The sequence below is a fragment of the Anolis sagrei genome, chromosome 5 (genome assembly GCF_037176765.1).
Source record: "Anolis sagrei isolate rAnoSag1 chromosome 5, rAnoSag1.mat, whole genome shotgun sequence".
Classification (NCBI taxonomy): Eukaryota; Metazoa; Chordata; class Lepidosauria; order Squamata; family Dactyloidae; genus Anolis; species Anolis sagrei.
In genome coordinates this window covers 76,321,680-76,343,812 of record NC_090025.1, presented here as the reverse complement: position 1 = coordinate 76,343,812, position 22,133 = coordinate 76,321,680, and the positions used below count along the sequence as shown (strand labels likewise).

At 39.1% G+C, this 22,133-nt stretch overlaps 2 protein-coding genes across 3 annotated transcripts in view; one reads left to right on the top strand and one right to left on the bottom strand.

Moving 5' to 3' along the window:
• CORIN (corin, serine peptidase) overlaps positions 1-22,133 on the bottom strand; it is a 158,304-nt gene that overhangs the window by 24,437 nt on the left and 111,734 nt on the right. For both annotated transcript variants that reach the window (XM_060778485.2, XM_060778486.2), the window contains exons 10-14: positions 20,324-20,431; positions 15,349-15,580; positions 8,775-8,920; positions 7,208-7,315; positions 6,294-6,407 (exon numbers count right to left, since the gene is read on the bottom strand). In XM_060778485.2, the coding sequence (XP_060634468.2) occupies positions 6,294-6,407; positions 7,208-7,315; positions 8,775-8,920; positions 15,349-15,580; positions 20,324-20,431 (708 nt within the window). The remainder of the gene's footprint in view (positions 1-6,293; positions 6,408-7,207; positions 7,316-8,774; positions 8,921-15,348; positions 15,581-20,323; positions 20,432-22,133) is intronic.
• Positions 1-22,133, top strand: part of GABRB1 (gamma-aminobutyric acid type A receptor subunit beta1) — a 293,072-nt gene that overhangs the window by 220,468 nt on the left and 50,471 nt on the right. The gene's annotated exons all lie outside the window — the stretch shown is intronic.

Genomic DNA, 22,133 nt, shown 5'->3' with positions numbered 1-22,133 from the left:
TTTTTAACTTCTCCCAGGCTTACTCTAATCTAAGTCTTACTGATGTGGGATCCGCTACTGGGTCGAACTGTGTCTCAAGCACCAAGTGGACCTACCAGTAAGGCCAGTAGATTCTCCAGCTGGAGTTCTTTGGTCTTCCAAACTGTTTACCCTCCGAAATTCCTCAAAGCTTTAGGGCTGTTTCCCTGGAAATCTTTGGAGATCTTTGGATGCTCTTAAGACTGTTCTCCCCCGGAAAGTCTTAAGGATTGAAGCTTTTGTACAGGAGAAGCTTGTACACGTCCTCTAAATTAGCTTTCCTTACTGAGACTAACTAAAAAAAGGCCCCCTTCCCTTCCCAATTGCCCTTAGCAAGGGGTGGAACCAAAACTTAACGATGATGGACAGGTGACTTGCCCTACGACTGCAACCAAAGGAAGCCACCTTTCTGCAGAATCCCTGAAACCTTGGACTGCAAGCAAACATTTAATACAAAGCAAATAAAGTTGGAGCTCCTGGTACAGCCAGCACAGAAATGCTTAATATCATGCAGTTCTCTGAGCCATAAGCGGAAACCATTCCCCAACATCAGTGCACCAAACAACAAGATTACATAGCCCAACCCCCCCCCCCCAAAAACCCCAAAACTTTGGTGTCTTGGTTTTAAGGCTTGGGGTTATTTGAGGTGCTGATTCAGAAAATTGCATTTGATAGACTGCATCAGCTTTATATTTTTAAAGATATAGTCATGATTATTCTTTATGGGTGAGCAGACGGTGACTGGTTTGTGATATATGTTCTGATCTCAAACTCTATAGTTGATAGGGGGGAACTGGTGTCATTTTTTTGAATCAGCAGGTCAATTATACCCAGAAAGAGACCTAATATTTGTGGCACCAAAATGTATGTTGGCCAATGTTTAGATTTCATTCCAAGGCTTTGTGGAAGAACAACACACAGTACTTCTTAAGAGGGAAATTTATTAAAGCATCATGAAGAAAAAGGAAGTGGTAAAAAAGAAGGGCCTCGGTTCCTGCTTCTGCTGTTCTTTCTTTATCTTTGTATCTGTCATCTCCTTCTCATCCAGTGGCAAAACCACCAACTCACTTTAGAGTGAGAAAATTGGCTATGCTGCTCTTCCTTTTTCTTTACCTCTGGGTTGCCTCTGTTGTCTCCTCCTCCTCCATGGGAAAAATCACCAATTCGGCACCATTCATTTCCTAACTTGTAAGAGAAAAATGTAGCTTCATCAAGACGTCTTCATAGTGAAGCTAAGTTCCTCCCTCACAAACGAGGAAAATGAACATGAGGTGGTGGTTTTTTCCCTTCTGAAGGAGAAAGAGATGACAGAAGCAAACTAGAAGCAAAAGAAAAGCAGTAGAGCCAAGAGCTGAGAAACTTCTTCTTTTCCTCTGAAAAGGACTGCAACTCATGACCACGTTGAGGGGAGGCAGGAAAATTGAGGCTAATCCACTTTGCTGCTTGCTCTGATTGAAAGGTTGTTGTTGTTGTTTATTCAGTCAGTCGCTTCTGACTCTTTGTGACCTCATGGACCAGCCCATGCCAGAGCTCCCTGTCGGCCGTCACCAGCCCCAGCTCCTTCAAGGTCAAGCCAGTCACTTCAAGGATACCATCCATCCATCTTGCCCTTGGTCGGCCCCTCTTCCTTTTTCCTTCCATTTTCCCTAGCATCATTGTCTTCTCTAAGCTTTCCTATCTTCTCATTATGTGGCCAAAGTACTTCATCTTTGCCTCTAATATCCTTCCCTCCAATGAGCAGTCAGGCTTTATTTCCTGTAGTATGGACTGGTTGGATCTTCTCGCAGTCCAAGGCACTCTCAGAACCTTCCTCCAACACCACAGTTCAAATCATCTATCTTCCTTCACTCAGCCTTCCCTATGGTCCAGTTCTCACATCCGTAGGTTACTACGAGGAATACCATTGCTTTAACTATGCGGATCTTGGTTGCCCATGTGATGTCTCTACTCTTCACTATTTTATCAAGAAAGGTACCCTCTTGCAAATCCTTACAATGATGGAAAGGTACCCTCTTGCAAACCCTGCAAGAGATGCAAAAAACCTAACGGAGGCCCAAAGTGGTTTTGCCTATTTATTTCAGCCTGTTTCTACTGTCAAGTTGTGCAGACCTCATTTAGAACTGAAGAGAAGACAGATACCTTTGTCCCACTTAACAGAACTTTACAGTTCTTCTTCCTGTTCCAAGATCTGTTTAGGTTTAAAGTTACAAGAACACCATCCTGCATCCACTCTGGAAACTGTAAGTAATTTACTTGATCTGGCTCGCTTTGTTTCTCTCTTTCTGCCTCCAAAGAATCTTTGATGATTGATTACACCGGTAAATCCTCACCTAACAGAATCCAGAGTTGTTTCAGTCACTGATCTGTTCACCGGATGAAAAAGTGATCCAAGTGAACTGACAATAAGAAATAAGACCTTTTTTTTTTTTTAACTGAGAAGGCATGTTTCAAATGTGTCTGAACCATGAAGTAAACCAGGCTACTTCAGGGAGTTGACGGTTACAAACTACAATAATTGTGAATGGTTTCATAAAATTCTCTAGCATCACAGCATGGATACTGAAATAATGTATCACATAGTTATTGCAATGTACACTGTTCTTTGAATCTTTCTCTCACTCAATTATGTTGCATAACCTGGGAACATCTAGTACTGGGCCTTTGCTTTCACAATATTGAGCCCTTCAGACTTCCAGTTTACATGCTACATCTACTTTCCATTTATGCCCTATTGTACTTTGTGCTACTTCAGCACCAAATGAGTAGAAAATAAAAATGCATTAAACTTTTTTCATTCATCAGGACTTTCTAGCCCAGGGATCAGAATTGTGCAGCAGCTTTCTCTGCCGCCCTCAGACCCTTGCATCAATAAAACAAAAGAGGTGAAGAATGGAGAAAAATAACTCCATTTCTTTGGGGGCATGATTCTACAAATATATATATATTGTAATTTTGCATCCCCATATAAAATTAGCCCAAATAGCAATTTTCAAAAATGGAATTTCAAGAGATGGGTGGATACAATTCATAGCAATCCACAGAATTTAGAAAATGGAAGGAGTTTCTGGTTTTCCATTGCTACCCACTTTTGAACTTATCCTTTTAATATTTGCAGGTTCCTTATTTAGGGATATCTTTATGATTTTCTGAAGTGATATGAGTGATATTAGCACTATATGGTTCAGGTCCAACCTATATTCGAGACCACATCTCCTTCTATGAACCGGTATGGGCTCTGGGATCTGCTGGGGAGGCCCTCTTCTTTGTCCCACCTCCGTCGCAAGCATGGCTGGTGGGGACAAGAGAGAGGGCCTTCTTGGTGGTGGACCCTGGTGTTGGAATGCCTTCCCAAGGGAGATTAGGCTAGCCCCCACTTTCCAAGCCTTCCATACACAATTGAAGACATAGCTGTTTAGACAAGCCTTTGATAATGTTTAGAAACCCTTATCTGTTGACTGTCTTGTCATTGTATAATCGGCATTGAATGTTTGCCATATATGTGTTCTGTGATCTGCCCTAAGTCCCCTTCAAGGTGAGAAGGGCAGAATATAAGTACAGTAAATTAATTAACATATCCGAGGACCTAGAGATTATTTCACCATGCACTTTATGCGACTGATATTGATTGCAGTTGTTCTATATCTGCAGCTATTATTGCATTTTACTGATCTTACCGGGGGGGGGGGGGGGGATGATGTTTATGTTGGTTGTTATTGCTTTTGAGTTATGTCATTGAACTTTTGTATTGTGTATGTTTGCATCTTTGAGTGCTTTGTGAGCCACCGCGAGTCCCTCCAAGAGATGGTGGTGGAGTATAAAATATTATTTTAGTTAGTTGGAGCCCCCAGTGACGCAGTGGGTTAAACCCCTGTGCCAGCAGGACTGAAGATTAACAGGTCACAGGTCCAAATCCGGGGAGAGGCAGATGAGCTCCCTCTATCAGCTCCAGCTCCTCATGCGGGAACATGAGAGAAGCCTCCCACAAGGATGATAAAAACATCAAAATCATCTGGGCATCCCCTGGGCAACGTCCTTGCAGATGGCCAATTCTCTCACACCAGAAGCGACTTGCAGTTTCTCAAGTCGCTCCTGACACGACAAAAAAATTTTTTTAGTTAGTTTACTGTTCATTACCCCAAAGATGGTATTGCACCGTTTCAGGGACTCCGGTTCTTTGGATTTCCACATGGCAAAGATGACTAAATCAGGGGAGCCAGTGAGGGACAAACAGGACATATGATTCCTCTCAAAGATTTGTCATGGGAGGAAACATACAATTCTATTTTTTCTTATTTATATATTTATGGCTATGGTTCCAACATTGTGGAATTTAAATCTGATGCACAATTTCCCTCTCTAATGTGAGTTTCCCCTGAAGCATCTTTGCAGGATAAACTGACCAATCCTTTCAAAAATCCTAACATGTAAATCATCAAATAACCCACAATAAAGGCATTACAAGTGCATGAGCCAAAGACACAGTAAGTGGCATTTAAAAAGACAGGGGTGGGGCAGAAAGCAAAATGAAAATAAAAGGAAAGTTCAAAAACAAAATGATGGTTTGAAGAGAAACTTTGGTACAGCCTCATGGATGACTGCAAAATAAATGAAAGACCAAAAGCACAGGAAAGGATTTCATCTGTTCGTTTTAGAGAACTGGCTCTTCTAGAAGCAAAATAGCTGAAACCGATCTGAATATTTACTTAGTTTAATTAATGTTCATACAGACTGTAGAATTTATGGAGTCCGTATGTAAAGAAGATTCGTTGATTGGAATTTACAGTTTGTTTGGTTGGTTTTTGTTTGTTTTCTACTCTGATTTTCTACCAATGTGGAACTCAAGGCAGTTTTAAAATGCTAATACAAGAAAACATGAATAACTTGATCATAAAATGTTAAAACACAATTAAACATATTATCATATTAAAATGATATTAAAATTGTACAATCATAAGCTTAACAATAAAGTTAAAAATACAACATACACAAAATGACTTCCTGATTCATTTATAAACCAAAAACATATTTTCAGTGTCTTAGTTTGTTATGAAAAATCTCTAGCACATCAATCAGATTTCATGTTCTTAAGATATCAAGTTCTGTGACCAGAAAAACAAATTTTGCAACTGGTATACATAGTATATGAGGGGTGTCCAAAAAGTAGGGTCCCCTATGCTAGGTTAAATCAAATAGTTGAAAAATTACGAATAACATTTGTTTACACTCTACACGGTTATTTAACTTCTCAACATAGTCCCCAAATTTCTCCAGGAACTTCTGAAAATATGGTAACAATTATTGTATCCATTGTGCACTCTACCCCCATGCTTCTTATCCAGAACCTTTTGAGTCAATATCCCCTTCCTTTTGTTCTTTATCACCATACAAAGCTTCTCCAAAAACTCACAATATCTGGTTGCATTTATAGTGGTTCTATGTTCGAGGTAATCAATGAGGCACCCCAAAAAATGTTGGCCATCAATTTTTCTGCCGATGCTGTTGATCTTCACTTTCTTTGGTGCACTCTCCTCCTTTCATTGCCACATGATGCTCTGAAGTTCTGTTGTTTTATCACAATGCAAGGTCCTAACCTGCACGTCACACACAGTCACTCCTGCAGAAGTTCAGATTGGAAATCTTTTGGCATCCTCCATACTCTCCTGATCAGCCCCTAGTGACTTCCATGTATTCCCCAACCTCAAAACTCACCTAGGGGGCTGTAGCTTTTGCACTGATGGTGAGGTCAACATGGATAAGAAGTATGGGGGGGGGGGAGCAGAGTGGTATGGACAAGGCATACAAAAATTGTTACCATGTTTTCAGAAGTGCCTGGAGAAACTTGGGGACTATGTTGAGAAATGAAGGAACTTTGTAGAGTGTAAATGAATTTTGTTTGCAATTTTTTCAACCATTGTTTGATTTATCCTAGCATAGGGAAACATACTTTTTGGACATCCTTCGTACAAATGAAACAACCATACAGAAATGAATTTTAAGAATGTAAGGAGAGCTATGAGGAATGAGTCCAAAGATCAATCAGGTGACGTGTATCACCTTCTCAATGGTGGCCAACCCGAACCTTCCCAGAAGTTCATGAGAAAGGTCTGAAGGCCATAGCCACCCACTGCTGTTTACCTAGATCTCAAAAGAATATGTTATTACCTTTAACCCTGGCTTCCAGACTTAGGTGCAGCAACAGCAAGCAGCAACAGTGTATACCATGAGAAAAAAAGTATATAGCACAAAATATAAATATTGTGGTACAAAGCACTTACAGCAATTTTTTTCATCTGCATTGTCAGGACAATCTGCAAATCCATCACATATCATTGTATGTTTGATGCACAATTTGCTTGTTGGGCATTCCCAAAGATCTCTTTCCTTGCATCCTAGAAGCAACAATTACAGGTGTTATATTTTGTTCCAAATAAGTCAAATATAAAAAGAGATAACTATGTTAGTCCATGTTCGGGCTGTGAAAACATGGAGCCATGGACACACAAGGGAAGCACAAGTGGAAAGCAATTAGAACTCTGAAAGTTTTATTTTAAGCTTTATAATATTAAAGAGAGCTTGAATTAACAATGGGGTGAAGAAAGAGATCCGTCGGAAGGTAGTTTATATTCAATTCACTCCATTATGCACTGGACCTCATATGCGCACATGCAAATCTGCTTACAGATTTACATGTGCGCATGCGCATGTGTGTTTACATTAAGATATTTGCATGAGCATATATACATATATACAGTCCAGGGCATGACAGAGTGAATTCTTTTTTTAAAAAATCCACCAGATGTCCCCCGTCTGCACTCCTTGATCTGCTACAAAAGAAGGCTGTGAGGGTGGCAAGGAACAATTTTCCAAGACTGACAGATCTGTGTGTGGTTCTTCTGTCAGGTCCCGGACCTTTTTGCTCAGTTATAAAACACGGATTTTGGTGCTGTTTGGAAGCACCCTAGATCCATAAGCCTCCTGGGGCAGACTATTTTAATGAGTCCTCCTCTCCTAGAGAATTTATGAATCCCAACAGTTCTAAACTCCTCAAGGTACCTCCAATTCTAAAATACATTCACTGCATCCGCTACATAAAACAAGGTCCAAAACTGCAAAAGAGAGAAATACTGTTTAAGTGTGGGTTAATAATTCTTGGTTTTCAGCAAACAACAGAATGTAAAACTTCATTTACCACAGTTCTCTTCATCACTGTCATCTTCACAATCTGCCTGACCATCACATCTTCTAGAGGCCAGCACACACCTCCCTGAATGACATTTGAAGTGACTGGGTGAGCACTCTGCCAAAAAAAATTACAAAGCCGAGTCAGTTACAATGCTTTGTCACATCAAGATGAATAAGAGATGTTAAAAGAGAGCACACTTGTCTCCCAGCATTGCACCTGTTAAATACTAATATGCAAGCCAGCAACTCAGATGCTAGCTCAGCTACCAGTTCCAACACTCCTCGTTCTAGTTTTCTGCTTTTTAATAGATTTATGTGTGAGAAAAAGAACATCATTCATTTTAAAGGAGTATCTTACTGGCAACATTGAGCTACATGAACAACTTGGTAGGTGTCTGATTGGCAACATTGAGCTACATAAACAATTTGTCTCAGGAATTAGCTTTTGGACACAACTTAGGAAAATCAGATCTAGACAGATCAATCCCATAAGGAATAACTCAGAACCTTCTGTTCAGGCCAGCTACTCTGAACATTATAATTTCTTGTGTACTACAAAGTTCTTGAACAGTTCCCAATTATTTTACTTAGGAATTCAGAATATGGGCTATTTTGCTGTTGAATTAGGGTAAATCTTCATGTATTTATAATTAATGATATTAATACGTGGACTGTCTACAGATGTCACATGCAACTCCTGGAACGATTCCATCAGCGTTCCCTCCGGAAAATCCTGCAAATCTCTTGGGAAGACAGGCAGATAAATGTCAGCATGCTGGAAGAAGCAAAGACTACCAGCATTGAAGCAATCGTCCTCCACCATTAACTCTGCTGGACCAGCCACATTGTCTGGATGCCCGACCACCATCTCCCAAAGCATTTGCACTACTCCAAATTCAAGAACGGAAAACGGAATGCTGGTGGACAGGAAAAGAGATTTAAAGATGGGCTCAACCTTAAAAACTCTGGCATAAACACTGAGAACTGGGAAGCCCTGGCCCTTGAGTGCTCTAGCTGGAGCTCTGCTGTGACCAGCAGTGCTGTAGCATTTGAAGAGGCACAAATGGAGGGTGAAAGAGAGAAATGTGCCAAGAGGAAGGCGCATCAAGCCAATCCCAACCTAGACCGCCTTCCACCTGGAAACCAATGCCCTCACTGCAGGATAAAAACAGATCAAGAATAGGGCCCCACGGTCACCTACGGACCCACCAGAATACTGATCCTAGAAGACTATCCTACTCGGCCAATGAGGGATCGCCTAAGTAAGTAAGTATTAACAAATTTCAAGCATTTTATATCTCAAGAAAGTCTGATAAATATTATAGCAAGCTAGCCTTAAATACACTTATGCCCAAAAGCTAGTTTCTCTGGCTACAATTTACTTCACTAAAATCTAATAATTCTATCTTCCAGTTAAGAGATTACATTTTGAAAAAGTATTACACATTCTCCAGTTTCCTCTTTCCATTCATATATCTAAAGTTTGACTAGAGGAAGACCTTAAGCAGAAGCCAATGAGGTGCTACCACTCATGTGCTCAATGTCTAGCTAAAATGTTCAGAAAATTAAGTAACCTTCTACATCATCGTCAGGTGTAAGACAGGTCTGATTATCTGAGCTTTCTTCTGGGAATTGAGAGCAATCGGTATCTTCTGGCCATTGTAAACCAACAATTCCAAGAACTGACTCACATCGCTCTTTGGACTGTTCACAAAGTGTTCTGCAAAGGTTAAATTGGGAGGAAAAAGAAGGAAAGAGATAATGTCTTGGATAGATAAAAAATGGCAACAGAACAAAAAATGGTTACAAAACCACACAGCAAATGAATACATTGAAATCTTTCCTAGTATGTTGACGATTAAGCAGATAGTTCAGTTCTAAGATTTTTTTTGAGTCAACATGTTATTACTTAGAGTGGGACATATCAACAGATAAGCTCTTAATATTTCAGGAAGTGCACACAAGCAGCTGCACACAGAAATCTACATTTTTGGAAATGTTACTATTGGTGATGTTAAGACATACTTCAGCCACATTTTTCCCACTGCAAGGAAAACTTTAAAAACTGCCTTTTTTGAAAACTGTTTGCAGTTTAGAATCCAATTTGCAAAAAAATCTGCGCAAGTACTTTTTGCACGGAAAACAACATTTTTTGTATAAATCTGGCAAACCTTGGTTTCAGAAGCCACCTTGTGTCCCACTCAGGGAGAACTGGGCAGGAAGAGATCCCAAAATATTATTGCTTTCTATTAAGAGTTGTGGACTTCTGATTCTATAGTCAAATCTCTAGAAGAACTAGATCCAAAAATGGTTGCACAACGAGTACTGGATATAGAAGCTCAGAAATAAATTGCTACCCTCAGTAAAGCCAGCTCATTGAAATGGCTAAGTGATTTTAAACATACTTTTCAAACAGCCCAATATCTAAAGACAGAAATACCTAAACACCTCCGGAGGGTATTTACCAGAACTAGATTTGAACAGTTGGATGCAACGGTCAAACATGGAAAGTTTAACCAATTTCCATATAATGAACAATTTTGTATCCCTGGACCAGCAGAAATAGAAGATATCACACATGTACTGTTTAGTTGTAACTAGGAAGGAAAGAAACCAATACCTTGGGGCATACATTATACAAAAGACACACTGGGATCCTTATATTAAAAATACATTTTTATTGGCCAGCCAGAATGCTAAAATAACATACAGAACGGCCCTTTTTCTATTTAAAGCAACTCATCTGAGAACCGCATATTTGAAGTCAATTGGTGTAACTGTAAGAGTGAATTGTAGATTTGATCTGGGTCAGGATCTTGACCACTTGTTAACAGCTAGTTTATTTTAACTTTGGTTGTATGTGTTAAATGTGTATGTGTTAAATGTGTTTGTCAAATGTTTTGAGATTGGCCAATGGACTAATCAATAAAAAGCATTCAATTGTTAATATTGCTTTCTGCATTGTCATATACAGAAATGCACTCTAAGGAAGAACTTAATTTTACCTACTAGTATAAGTCAGTAGGAGCTGCAAAAAGAAATCATCAATATTGTTGCAAAAACTAAAAAGATTATTTTTTTGAGATTTAACAGTTAATAATTATGAAGTGCACAAGCAGAAGAAACATATCACTGGAGAAGAAGCTTGGGACATAATGAATATAATGAATGAGAACCAATGCATGCCTATATTATATTTACCTAATAATGCTAAAGAGGGTTTTTTTTTAATAGTGTTATCATTGCTAGAGACAGACAAAAACAACTATTTTTAAATTACCATATTAGACTAAAAACATACGATCCCATTAAATATGTGGGTGGTTTTGATAGATCCAGAGACCATTTTTTTTCTGGCCACTGGAATGCTGTACAGCAGTGGTTTCCAACAGTTTTTTTTTTTTTACCAGGGATCACTTTGACCAAGGACCACTTTGACCACAGACCACTATCCATCATTTGGAGTGCTGGTTCAGAAAATTGCACTGGACAAACCACATCAAGCTCTGGTTTCTGATACAGAACATATGCCACCTAGTAGTTGCCATGTGCTTGCCCACAGAAAAACATATTTAATAATCTAGAGTTGATGTGGTGGTAGTAATCTTTTGTGGGTGGTCAGCCTCTCCCTTGCCAACATCCCCATTGCCTCGACACTATAAAAGGGTTTTGTGAGACAAGTTGCTCTTATTGCCGTGTGGTTTTGAGGCAATGGTGAAGTTGCAGACCATATTTTCGTTCTTGAGCACCACTGGTGGTCCATGGACCACAGGTTGGGAACCACTGCTCTACAGGCTGCACAGGCTGCCAAAAATGCACATAAAATGAGGGTGAGGAAAAGAAATGTTTGAAAGTCCACTTCAAGAACTGCAGAACATAAATGAAAGCATGCTATTGGAGGATCTCTCATTTTAAAATGCTAATTGTCTATAGTAAGTAAAGTGTTTCTTTCTTCTGATTCTAGCATCTCCGTGTTAAAGCAGAAGAATAGCTGTAATTATGAATTAATCACTTTCCGATTCTAAACTATCAACATCACTTAGTGCAAGGGTTCTCAACCTGTGGGTCCCCAGATGTTTTAGCTCACAACTCCCAGAAATCCTAAGAGCTGGTAAACTGGCTGGAATTTCTGGGAGTTGTAGGCCAAAACACCTGGGGACCCACAGGTTGAGAACCACTGACTTAGTGTATTACGATCCCATTAGCATCAGTTACTTTTTTAAAAAAGGACAGTTGTGCTCTTACTTCATACTAATAATGCACATCAACACAATGAGTGTGATTCAAAACCAAGGATCTATACTGCCATACAAGAAAAGAGTTTGCACAATAGAGACCTCCTGTTAATATTATTCATGTCCTGCCAGTGTTCTGCCAATATAACTATCTACCCTGCATTTGCGGTGTATGAACCCTGTTGATAATATATACTGCTCTATGTGGTGCTGGAGGAAAATTCTGAGAATGCCTTGGACTGTGAGAAGATCCAACCACTCCATACTTCAGGAAATAAAGCCCGACTGCTCATTGGAGGGAAGGATAATAGAGGCCAAGATGAAGTATTTTGGCCACATCATGAGAAGAAAGGAAAGCTGGGGAAAATGGAAGGTAAAAGGAAGAGGGGCTGACCAAGGGCAAGATGGATGGATGGGATCCTTGAAGTGACAGGATTGACCTTGAAGGAGCTGGGGTGGTGATGGCTGACAGGAAGCCCTGGCGTGGGCTGGTCCATAAGTTCAACAAAGAGTTGAAAAGGACTGAACAAATGAACAACAACAACAACATGTTTCATTAGGCGAAATGCATGACTTAAAAAAATATTACTGGTCTTGTTGTACGGATCTTGTTGAACTAGATGGCTCTTGTGATGTCTTCCAACTCTATTATTCTATGGTTCTATGAATTATGCTACTATTTATTATTATACAGTGCATTTCAATAAATTTAGGAAAATACTGGATGTGATCCTGTGGTCAGAATATAAAAAGAGAAGGATGTTCATAATGGAGAGAGTTTCTTTAAAGTCAAATATTGAAGGCACAGTTTCAAACAGTGTGAAAGAACAACGGGAAATGGGAGGTGTCTAAGGAAACCAGAATAGATTCCAGAGAACTTTCAGCTGAACTAAGATTTAAAATGTATATGTACAAGAAAAGGAAAAAGGAAGAAATCACCAAAGAGGAATTCAAACAAATAGCCAACATATGTAGGAAGGAAGTCAGAAAGATAGAGTGCAGAACAAGTTCAGGCTTGTTAAAGATATTAAAAACAATAAAAAGGGCAGATTCAGTTATGTCCCTTGGAAAAAGAAGAACAAGAAAATGAAAGATATAGTGAAAAAAGGCACAACTATGCAACACCTTCTTTGCTTCAGTCTTCAAAAGGAAAACAGTGTTCAACTTGGGGAAATGGAACAAATGAACAAGCAGAGTCATCCCTTAGGTACAATTTACAGTGCCCAAAGAAAAAAGTCTGCATTTTCTTGGAACAAGTCTGTAGTCCCGGAAAGTAGAATGTTATCTGTATTTTGTTAATTTCAGTGACCTAGATGAACTGGGGGACAGTGGAGGTTGTCAATGAGACAATGGAGATCAGGATCAAACAGGGTGCCATGACCAAGATCTGGATGAATGTAAGTAAGTAAACTCAGGGATGCCATAAAAATATCTCGCATCTATGCAGAGAATAAACCAGTGGTGTATTTGAACAATGTGTTATTGGTGTCAGAGAACAAGGAACCCTCGAGGAGAAAGAGAACGATTATTGGCATGTGAGGGCTTATGTTTTTTGTTTGTTTGGTTTTTGGAATATTGTTTTAGAGAAACTGTTTTATTATTTGTTTCCTGAGCACTATTAGGAAATAAGTGCATAGGACCCACTGAACTCTAGTCAAAATTGAAATCAGTGACTAAAAATGTAATATTATCAGTACATGCAATCATGCCAAGAATGCCATAGGGATTCTGATACTGAAAGCTTGCATTCAGTAGATTATAGTTAAAGTCTCAGCAGTGTCAATAGATGATAGAATGGATGCCAGATTTATATAATACAACTGGCAACATTTTGGAAGAAAATAATTGCTTCTCCATGTGCATCTTTTTGGCTTTTATAGCCAGAAGAACCACTATAACTCATATATGAATTGTGGAAACTGCTGACTTCATTTAGAAGAGGTAGATAGCATGAGGTGCAGTAACATTACACATTCATGGGAGTTTGATGGCATTTTAATTGCTATAGTTGTTTCCTGTGGAATCCTAGGGTCTGCCGTTAGAGGGGTTTCAGCTTTTCTGATAGTATGCTCTAATTCAAGTGAGTCCTGGGGAATTTTATGTTCCACAACAAATTACAGCATTCCATCAAATGCAGCCATGGCAGCTAAAGTGGCGTCAAATTGTTATGATTACACCATGTCAACACACTCTGAGATGACAGTGACAGATTTCATATGGAAACCACATCCATCCGCTTGATCTGGGAAAGTAGTTCCAGAAAGACAACAGCTGACAGATCAAAAGACTTCTGAGTCTGTAGTAGCAATGGAGATCTTTTCAAAGTGAAAACAGAGTCATTGGATCTTGAGCTCAAAGTAGTATATCAACAATGTAGACATACATGATGGTAATAATTCAATTGAGAGCAGCAGCAGTAGCAGCAGCAGCAGCAGCAGCAACAACAACAATAACAATTTGGACAGAAAAACAAGAAAACTCATGACCATTCATAATTCACTGCATCCTCGCAGTGATGTTGACTGGCTATATCTGCCTAGAAGGTCTGGTGGCAGAGGACTTTTACAAGTAAAGCAAACAATCATGCCAAGGATGTCAGAGAAGAAAAACATACCCTGGCAGAATATGTAAAGGAAAGCAAAAAACCTTCTTTGATTGAAGCCAATAATCAGAAACTTCTCAAAGCACAGCAGACAAAGAACCAGTACAAGAAGACTGCACTACAAACCAGAGCTGACAGCTGGCACAACAAAGCATTACATGGGCAGTTCCTTGACAAAATTGAAGGAAAAGTTGACAAGAAGAAGACCTGGTTATGACTCACTAATGGAACACTGAAGGAGGAGACAGAAGGCCTGATTCTTGCAGCCCAGCAGCAAGCCATCAGAACAAATGCAATTCAGGCCAGGATCGAAAAATCAGTTGATGACCCAAAATTCACCCTGTGCAAGGAAGCTGATGAAACCATGGATCATATCCTCAGCTGTTGCAAGAAAATCACACAGATGGACTACAAACAGAGGCACACTATGTGGCCCAAATGATTCCCTGGAACTCATGTCACAAGTACCACCAGCTAGTAGTGGGATCATAAGCCTGCAAAGGTAGTGGAAAATGAACATGCAAAAATACTGTGGACCTTTTGAATCCAAATGGACAAAGTTTTGGAACACAATACACACATCATGATTGTGGAAAAGAAAAAAGTTTGGATTATTGATGCCGCCATACCAGTTACAGTCAAATTGACGAAAAACAACATGAAAAACTCAGCCATTATCAAGACTTCAAAATTAAACTGCAAAGGCTCTGGCATAAATCAGTAGAGGTAGTTCCAGTGGTAATCAGCACACTGGGTGCTGTGCCAAAAGACCTCAGACGGCATTTGGAAACAATAAACATTGACAAAATCACGATCTGTCAACTGCAAAAGGCCACCTTACTCGAATCTGCACACATCATTAAAAAATACATCACACAGTCCTAGACACTACGGAAGTGTTTGACTTGCGATTTTTGATAGAAAATCCAGCATATAGATCTCATTTGCTGTGACATACTGTGTTTTTGTGTCACTAAAATAATAATAATAATAATAATAATAATAATAATAATAATAATAATAAATTTATTATGATGAACAAATCAACAGAGCAGATAAAAAACAAAAAAAAGTAGAACTGAACAAATATTATTAATAACAAGATTGTTTAAAGTAGATATTATTAAATAAAGGTAAAAATTTGTTCTCATTTCATTTTTGATGACAAAAAGCTGGCCAATTTAACTGTTACCATTGCGTTCTGATCTGCCAGCAGGTAGTGTATGATAACTCATAAATGCAAGCAGTAATAACAGTATGTTGAAAGTTTCTTTTAAAAAAAAAGTCATCTACTTATCTATTGTTTGTTACCTGCATGGCGGTATACGTTGATTGGTTTGAAGATCACATTTTGGCACTAAAATTGTGCACGCAAAAAACATAAGGTATTTGTAACAGTTAGTCTGAACCAAAGCTGGAAAGAGAGAGGATTCCCAGCTGATTGATGCTTCCTTCTGTGTTCGATGGCCCAAGTAGTTGGGGTAATTAGTGTAGTTATAAGGCAGGTTCAAGCATAATTCCAGTGTAATTGGTTCACACTGACCTGTCAAATAAGAAAATAAAATTTAAATACAGGAGCAATAGTTCTGCAATTATCCAATGACTCTCAATAGAGAGGACCACAGTACATGATGAATTGTCAAATGACAGATGGATATTTCTTTCATTTTTTTCATGTGCACACAAGCTAAAATAACTTATGTCATGTCAACATGTTGACAACAATAAATTACTGGCATTTGAATATTCATGGAATTCAACATCTGATTCCTGAAATCACTGTAAATCATTTTGATCAGTTTTCTGTGGGTTCAGACCTGCTGTTGAAGGTGGTAGTGATGATGATGATGATGATGATGATTATAGAAGTTGATTTGTTCTATAATATGGAGTTTAGCTGCTTGAAAACCATCAACTATTTTTGTTAGTTCAAGTTCACTTTATTACAGTTCAAGAGAACAGAGACATTGTTACAGTTAAAGGTTAAGAGATTTAAACCTTTAAAATAAGCGTCTCGTGATTAGGACATTAAGATAATTAACTTGAGAATCTCAGCTAAGCTAAAAGCCATATTTAGAATTGTATCAAAACCCAACAATAATTATGGAATGAAAGGGAATCTAAAGGGAGAGAATAGGGATGCTCATGTGGCATAAAGAAGGGAAGTCCAGTTAAACAGAGGAGAGAACAACATCTATAATATAATTAAAAGATTGTAACCCCAATTTTCTGCTAGTATTAAGTCTTGGCTTGTACCAACTTCTGCTGTCAGTCATTGACTGCCGGATTTTAATTGCTGCCGTGCAGAACTTGGCGACACTATAAATTACAGCCGAGTTAATGTCTGAAAGCAGCAGGGACATGTAAATTGCCCAGAGCATCCTGGTTGTTTATATAGTCATGGCGTAATGATAAGGGATCAAACATCTCTATAGAACAGGCACTGAAGAAGAACATGTTCTGTTGTCTCTTTGTGTCCTGAGTCACAGGGGCATAGTCTCTGGGAGATGGAGTCTTTCGATAACGGCCTTCCAATATGGCAGATGGGAGGACATAGCAAAGTGTCAGAGTGAAGGCTGGAAACCTTCAGCATGGTTAAATATTTCATAGGGAAGGTACCAAACCTACTGAATCCATTGATGATAAAGGATGTGGCACTGGCGAAGTCTGATTGGCATTCAATGTCTGTTTTTTGGGGGGTTTTTTTGTTATAATCAGAGATTTGGTCGAAGCCCATACTGGTTTGCAGTCCTGGAGAGAAGCCCAGGGATGAAATTTTGACTGCCATTGCCTTTTCCCATCTGGACTGAAAGTCACTCAACATAGAAAATACCTTTTTTGTTAAAGATCTTTTCTTTTCTACAAGCAACAAAGGAACTTCTGGTCACAGGCTAAAAGGGCTAATAAAGACTAATAAGGAAGCGGTTCTGTTTAATTTTAAGTAAAAAAATGATTATGGAAAGTTGGCAACCCAAATGAAACATATGCAAACAATCCCCTTATTGCTTAGTTTCATTAAATGAAATCTTCAAAGAAGAACATAGAGCATGTCACTTTTGGTGGCCTTACAACCATAAGGGATCTAAAATTATTTTGTCTGGAAGCCACCCAATCTGTGCTGACCATCTGGGTTCTTATAATTTTCAGAATTGCATTTTCTGATATTTCAACTATATTTTACAGGTTGAAAATGTATCCAAAGTGTTATTCCCAATAATAAGGATTTATCTAGATGGACAAAACCTATAGAAAGGATGAAAATTTGAAAGAAAGATATCTTTAATCATTCTAAAGGTTTTTTGTGTGTGTCAGGAGTGACTTGAGAAACTGCAAGTCACTTCTGGTGTGAGAGAATTGGCCATCTGCAAGGACGTTGCCCAGGGGACGCCAAGATCTTTTGACGTTTTATCATCCTTGTGGGAAGCTTCTCTCATGTTCCCACATGGGGAGCTGGAGCTGAAAGAGGGAGCTCATCTGTGCTCTCCCTGGATTCGAACCTCTGACCTGTCAGTCTTCAGTCCTGTCAGCACAAGGGTTTAACCCACTGCGCTACCGGGGGCTCCATTCTAAAGCTAAAGGACACAATTCATACTGACAAGTGACGATTTGAAACACAAACTCTTTTCATTCTTCCCGCCAGCTCCTCCACTAGCTGTCCAAGCTTTCAATTTCTCTTGAGAACTTTAATATCTTTACTTTCTTTTCTGCATTTTAAAATATTGTGTCCAAGTCGTCAATGTTCTCTTTTCACAAAGGAAATGGTGAGCACAAAAGACAGCAGGTGGTCCATTGTCCCTAGCAGTTTCTTTATAACATAAAAACATTCTAAACATACAGCTCAACACATTAAAAAGAGCAATTTAAAATATCCTATACATTGCTGACTTATTACTGCTGTATCACAGAACAAGTGTCATGCTTTGCATAGAACAACAGAGGCAGTATTTATCATACAACTACAACAGAATAATGGTGCTCCAATAAAACATTTGCCTTCTTTCCTAACAATCCTAGCGTCATTCTTTCCCCGCTTGGCGGGGACGAGAGACAGGGCCTTCTCAGTGGTGGCCCCTCGGCTATGGAATGCCCTACCGGCAGACAGGCACCTTCGCTGCTGACGTTTCGGAGAATGGTTAAGACCTGGCTTTATGAACAAGCGTTTGGTTAAGCAGTGCAACCAATCATAGGAAGACGGTAAATAGAACATAGGAATGGTACAAGGATTATGAGAACGGATCTGATTTCAACTGAGGCGTTATGTTATGTCTGTTTTGTTGATCTGTCTTGTTGATTGTTAACTGTTGTGGATTGATGCTGTTGATCCTGTTTGTCGCATTGTTATGTTTTAATTGCACTGACACTGTTTGATAATTGTACCATGTAAACCGCATTGAGTCGCCTGTTAAGGGCTGAAAAATGCGGTATAGAAATAAAGCAAATAAATAAATAAATAAATAAATTATTTTCTTTTCTTTCATTTTTTTTTTTTTTGCTGTCTCTCTGGATAATTCTCTTTTTACTAGTCTCCCGCCCCCAAATAACAACTAATTTGCTTCCATTTTTTAATACTCAATATATGGATGCAGTATTAGTTCCTAAAGTTTTACCTATGGTGAGATTACAAGTGAAAGTCAGATATGTATGTTCCATACAACCTGAAACTATAACAATATAGTTATAGCGTTAGAGCTTTCTAACAGAATTCTTCACTAAACTAGAAAACCCAGGATTCCATTGGCTAGAATTGGTTCAAAAGAAGTGAAAGCTAAATACTTTAAGGATATGATGTGGACATACTCCTGAATTTACTTTCAGGACTCACCACCAGCCCAACTATCCTCATTGCCCTTAGGCTAAGAGAAAAACCCAAATTCTGAGGGAGAAATCAATCTTTCCCCCAACTTGTGTGTGTGTGTCAGGAGCAACTTGAGAAACTGCAAGTCGCTTCTGGTGTGAGAGAATTGGCCGTCTGCAAAGATATTGCCCAGGGGATGCCCAGATGTTTTACCATCCTGTGGGAGGCTTCTCTCATGCCGCCGAATTCGAACCGCCGACCTTTCAGTCATCAGTCCTGCCGGCACAAAGGTTTAACCCATTGCGCCACTTGGGGTAACATGGGGCAAGGCCCTGTTAAGGTGATCTTACTTAATGCAACTGTGGATTAGCCCTGTGTGGTGTCTAGTTTCTGCAGGGCTGATCCAAATCTATACTGATCTAAGTGGTTAGTAACTAAGTGGTTAGGAAATCTCCAATACCAAGTCCCAGAAGCATTTTATTGGAATTAAGATCGCTGCACATTGCACACTGCACTTGCCCTATAATCCTTACATATCACCTGTCACATCAGCACTTTTAATCCTGTACCCTTTACTCTGGCCCGGCCCAGTTTTAACGTGTTTTGATGTATTGTTATTGCTTGTTGTTTTGTTGTTTTAATACTGCTTTAATTGTTTTAATTTGCTTTAGGTGTATTGTTATGTTGTGTATTGAGGCCTTGGCCTTTGTAAGCCGTATCGAGTCCTTCGGGAGATGCTAGCAGGGTACAAATAAAGTTTAATAATAATAATAATAATAATAATAATAATATCAATGGGGCCCTGTAAGTGCTCCTAATTACTTTTAATAATAATAATAATAATAATAATAATAATAATAATAATAATCTTTATTTATACCCCACCTCCTCTCCCCAAAGGGACTTGCGATGGCTTACAACAGTCAACAGATACAGAAAGTAATATAGGCAATAGACAAAAAACAATAACCAATTATCACTTCATAAAATTAAAATAAAATATTACTTTTAGAAGTAACTAGCCTTTAGTCAATCTAGCTCAGCATTGTCTATAGCAGTGATGGGCAAATAATGTAGTGGGTGGGGCCATTTTACATCCCTGCATCCTTCAGTAGGTCAAATTACATTTTCCAGAAGAATTTTTTTTTAGAAAAAATTAAGTACATATTAGTGTAAATTTCCAGGGGCGGGGGGAGCTGAACATATGTCCTGGAAATAAACACAAGGTGTTTTTTCCCCTATATTTTTGTCCAAATTTGCAGTTGGACATGGCACTTTCAGGCAACAGGCAGACTGTGTCTAGTATTAGGGTTTTGCAAAACATTTTTCCCTATCTAGAAATGTCAGAACTGATCCTGAGACCTTTTGTCTGCAAAATATAAGCTCTGCCACTAAGTTACAAACATTCATATAAGTCAGGTCTTCTCTGCATAAGATATATTGAAAGCATGCACATGAGATAACAATGGCACAAAGAAATAACCAACTCACTACAATTTGCTTGTCTGTTATTCATGTCACAGAAAGGAGAGGAGCTACAGGAATCAGAACAGGAAGCAGAAGCACATTTCTGATCTCCTTCCTGACATGGTGTCTGACCTAGAACGACAAAATAAAATGTTAATAATAATAATAATAATAATAATAATACACTTTATTTATATTCTGCCCTTCTCCCCTAGGGGACACAGAGCAGATTACAGCATTTACATACATAGGCAAACACTCCGTACCTTTACAATAATATACAATGGGACAGACAAACACAAACAAAGGCAGAGGCTTCTCCTTTCATTCCTGGCTTCTGGAGGCTTTGGGGAGGTGCATTTCTTTCTCCATTTTCAAGCCGAGGAGCCTATGTTGTTACTTCCTGGTTGTGTAGCTGGCAAGATAGCTTGAAGCATCTCTTTGCCTTTCCCACTGAAGCAGTACCTGTTTATCTACACACATTTGCATGTTTTCGAATTGCTAGGTTGACAGGAGCTGGAGCTTACAAATGGGAGCTCACCCCATCTCGAGGATTCGAACTGCCAACCTTCAGATCAGCAATTCAGCCAACCTTTAGATCAGCAGTTCAGCAGCACAAGGGTTTTACCCATTGTGTCACTGGACAGAAATGCCTAAACATCTAAGAAGGGTATTCACTAGAACCCGATTTGAACAGACATACAATGGTTAAACATGGAAGGTTTAACCAAGTTCCATATAATGTATCTGTGGGACGACAGAGGTAGAGGATATTACACATGTACTGTTTAATTGTATTTTGTACAACAAAGAGAGAAATCAGTACCTCGGACCATTCATCATACAGAAGACTCACCGGGATCCCCATATCAAAACTACATTCTTAATGGCTGGCCAGAATGCTAACATAACACACCAAACAGCCCTTTTCCTTTATAAAGCAACGCAGGTGAGAACTGCGTATCTGGAGGCGATTGGGGTAAACTGTAGGGGTGACGCAAATATCTGAAGTGGCTTGGGATTGTGTAATAGCTGGTCTATTTTAACCTTCATTTTTAATTTTTGTGGTATGAAATTTTAATGATGATATTTTTAGTTATCTTTTAACCTAATCAGGTTTGAATGTGTGTTGGTTCGCTGTTGTGGGGGTCTTGGGATGGTGATTGCTGTCTGTTTGTGCACGTTTCTGTTTTTGTCTTTAATGTTGATGTGGTCAATAGACTATTCAATAAACGTTGCTTGCCATTGTGTCACTGCACAATTGCAGGACTGCAGAATAGTATAGCATAATGTAATATAATAATAAATGGAGTAATGAACAAGAGGTAAAATGAATCTTCCAATATCATATCTGTTTGTTGTATTTTATTAACATAATGGTAGAATATGATCTATAAATATAATAAAAGTCAAAGTTTGTATGCAGCGGAAGTGTGGCGGTGTATGTGCCGGCTTTCTGATTGGCTGCCGCTGTGGTGCTATTTGCATATGGTCTCTGAATGGCCGGCTTCAACAGGAGCCCCTGGTGGAGAAAAGGGTTCATGACAGAAACGGGGACATGAGAGAAGGAAATTTGCATATGGTCTCTGATTGGCCAGCCTCAATTCCAAGATTCCGAGATGACAAAGAGAGGAAAAGAAAGGCCAGGGGCTCTTCAGAAAATTACCAATACAGACCAAACTTGGCACACAGAGCCTGCAAGACCCACTCAACATCCTACTGCAGTTTGGAGGAGGATGAACTTTACGTCCTGGTGTCGTTTGGAAAAATTTGGAGATGGATGGTGGGACTTGCAGTAACTTCACTCACTTTCTGAGACCACTGAGACCCTCGC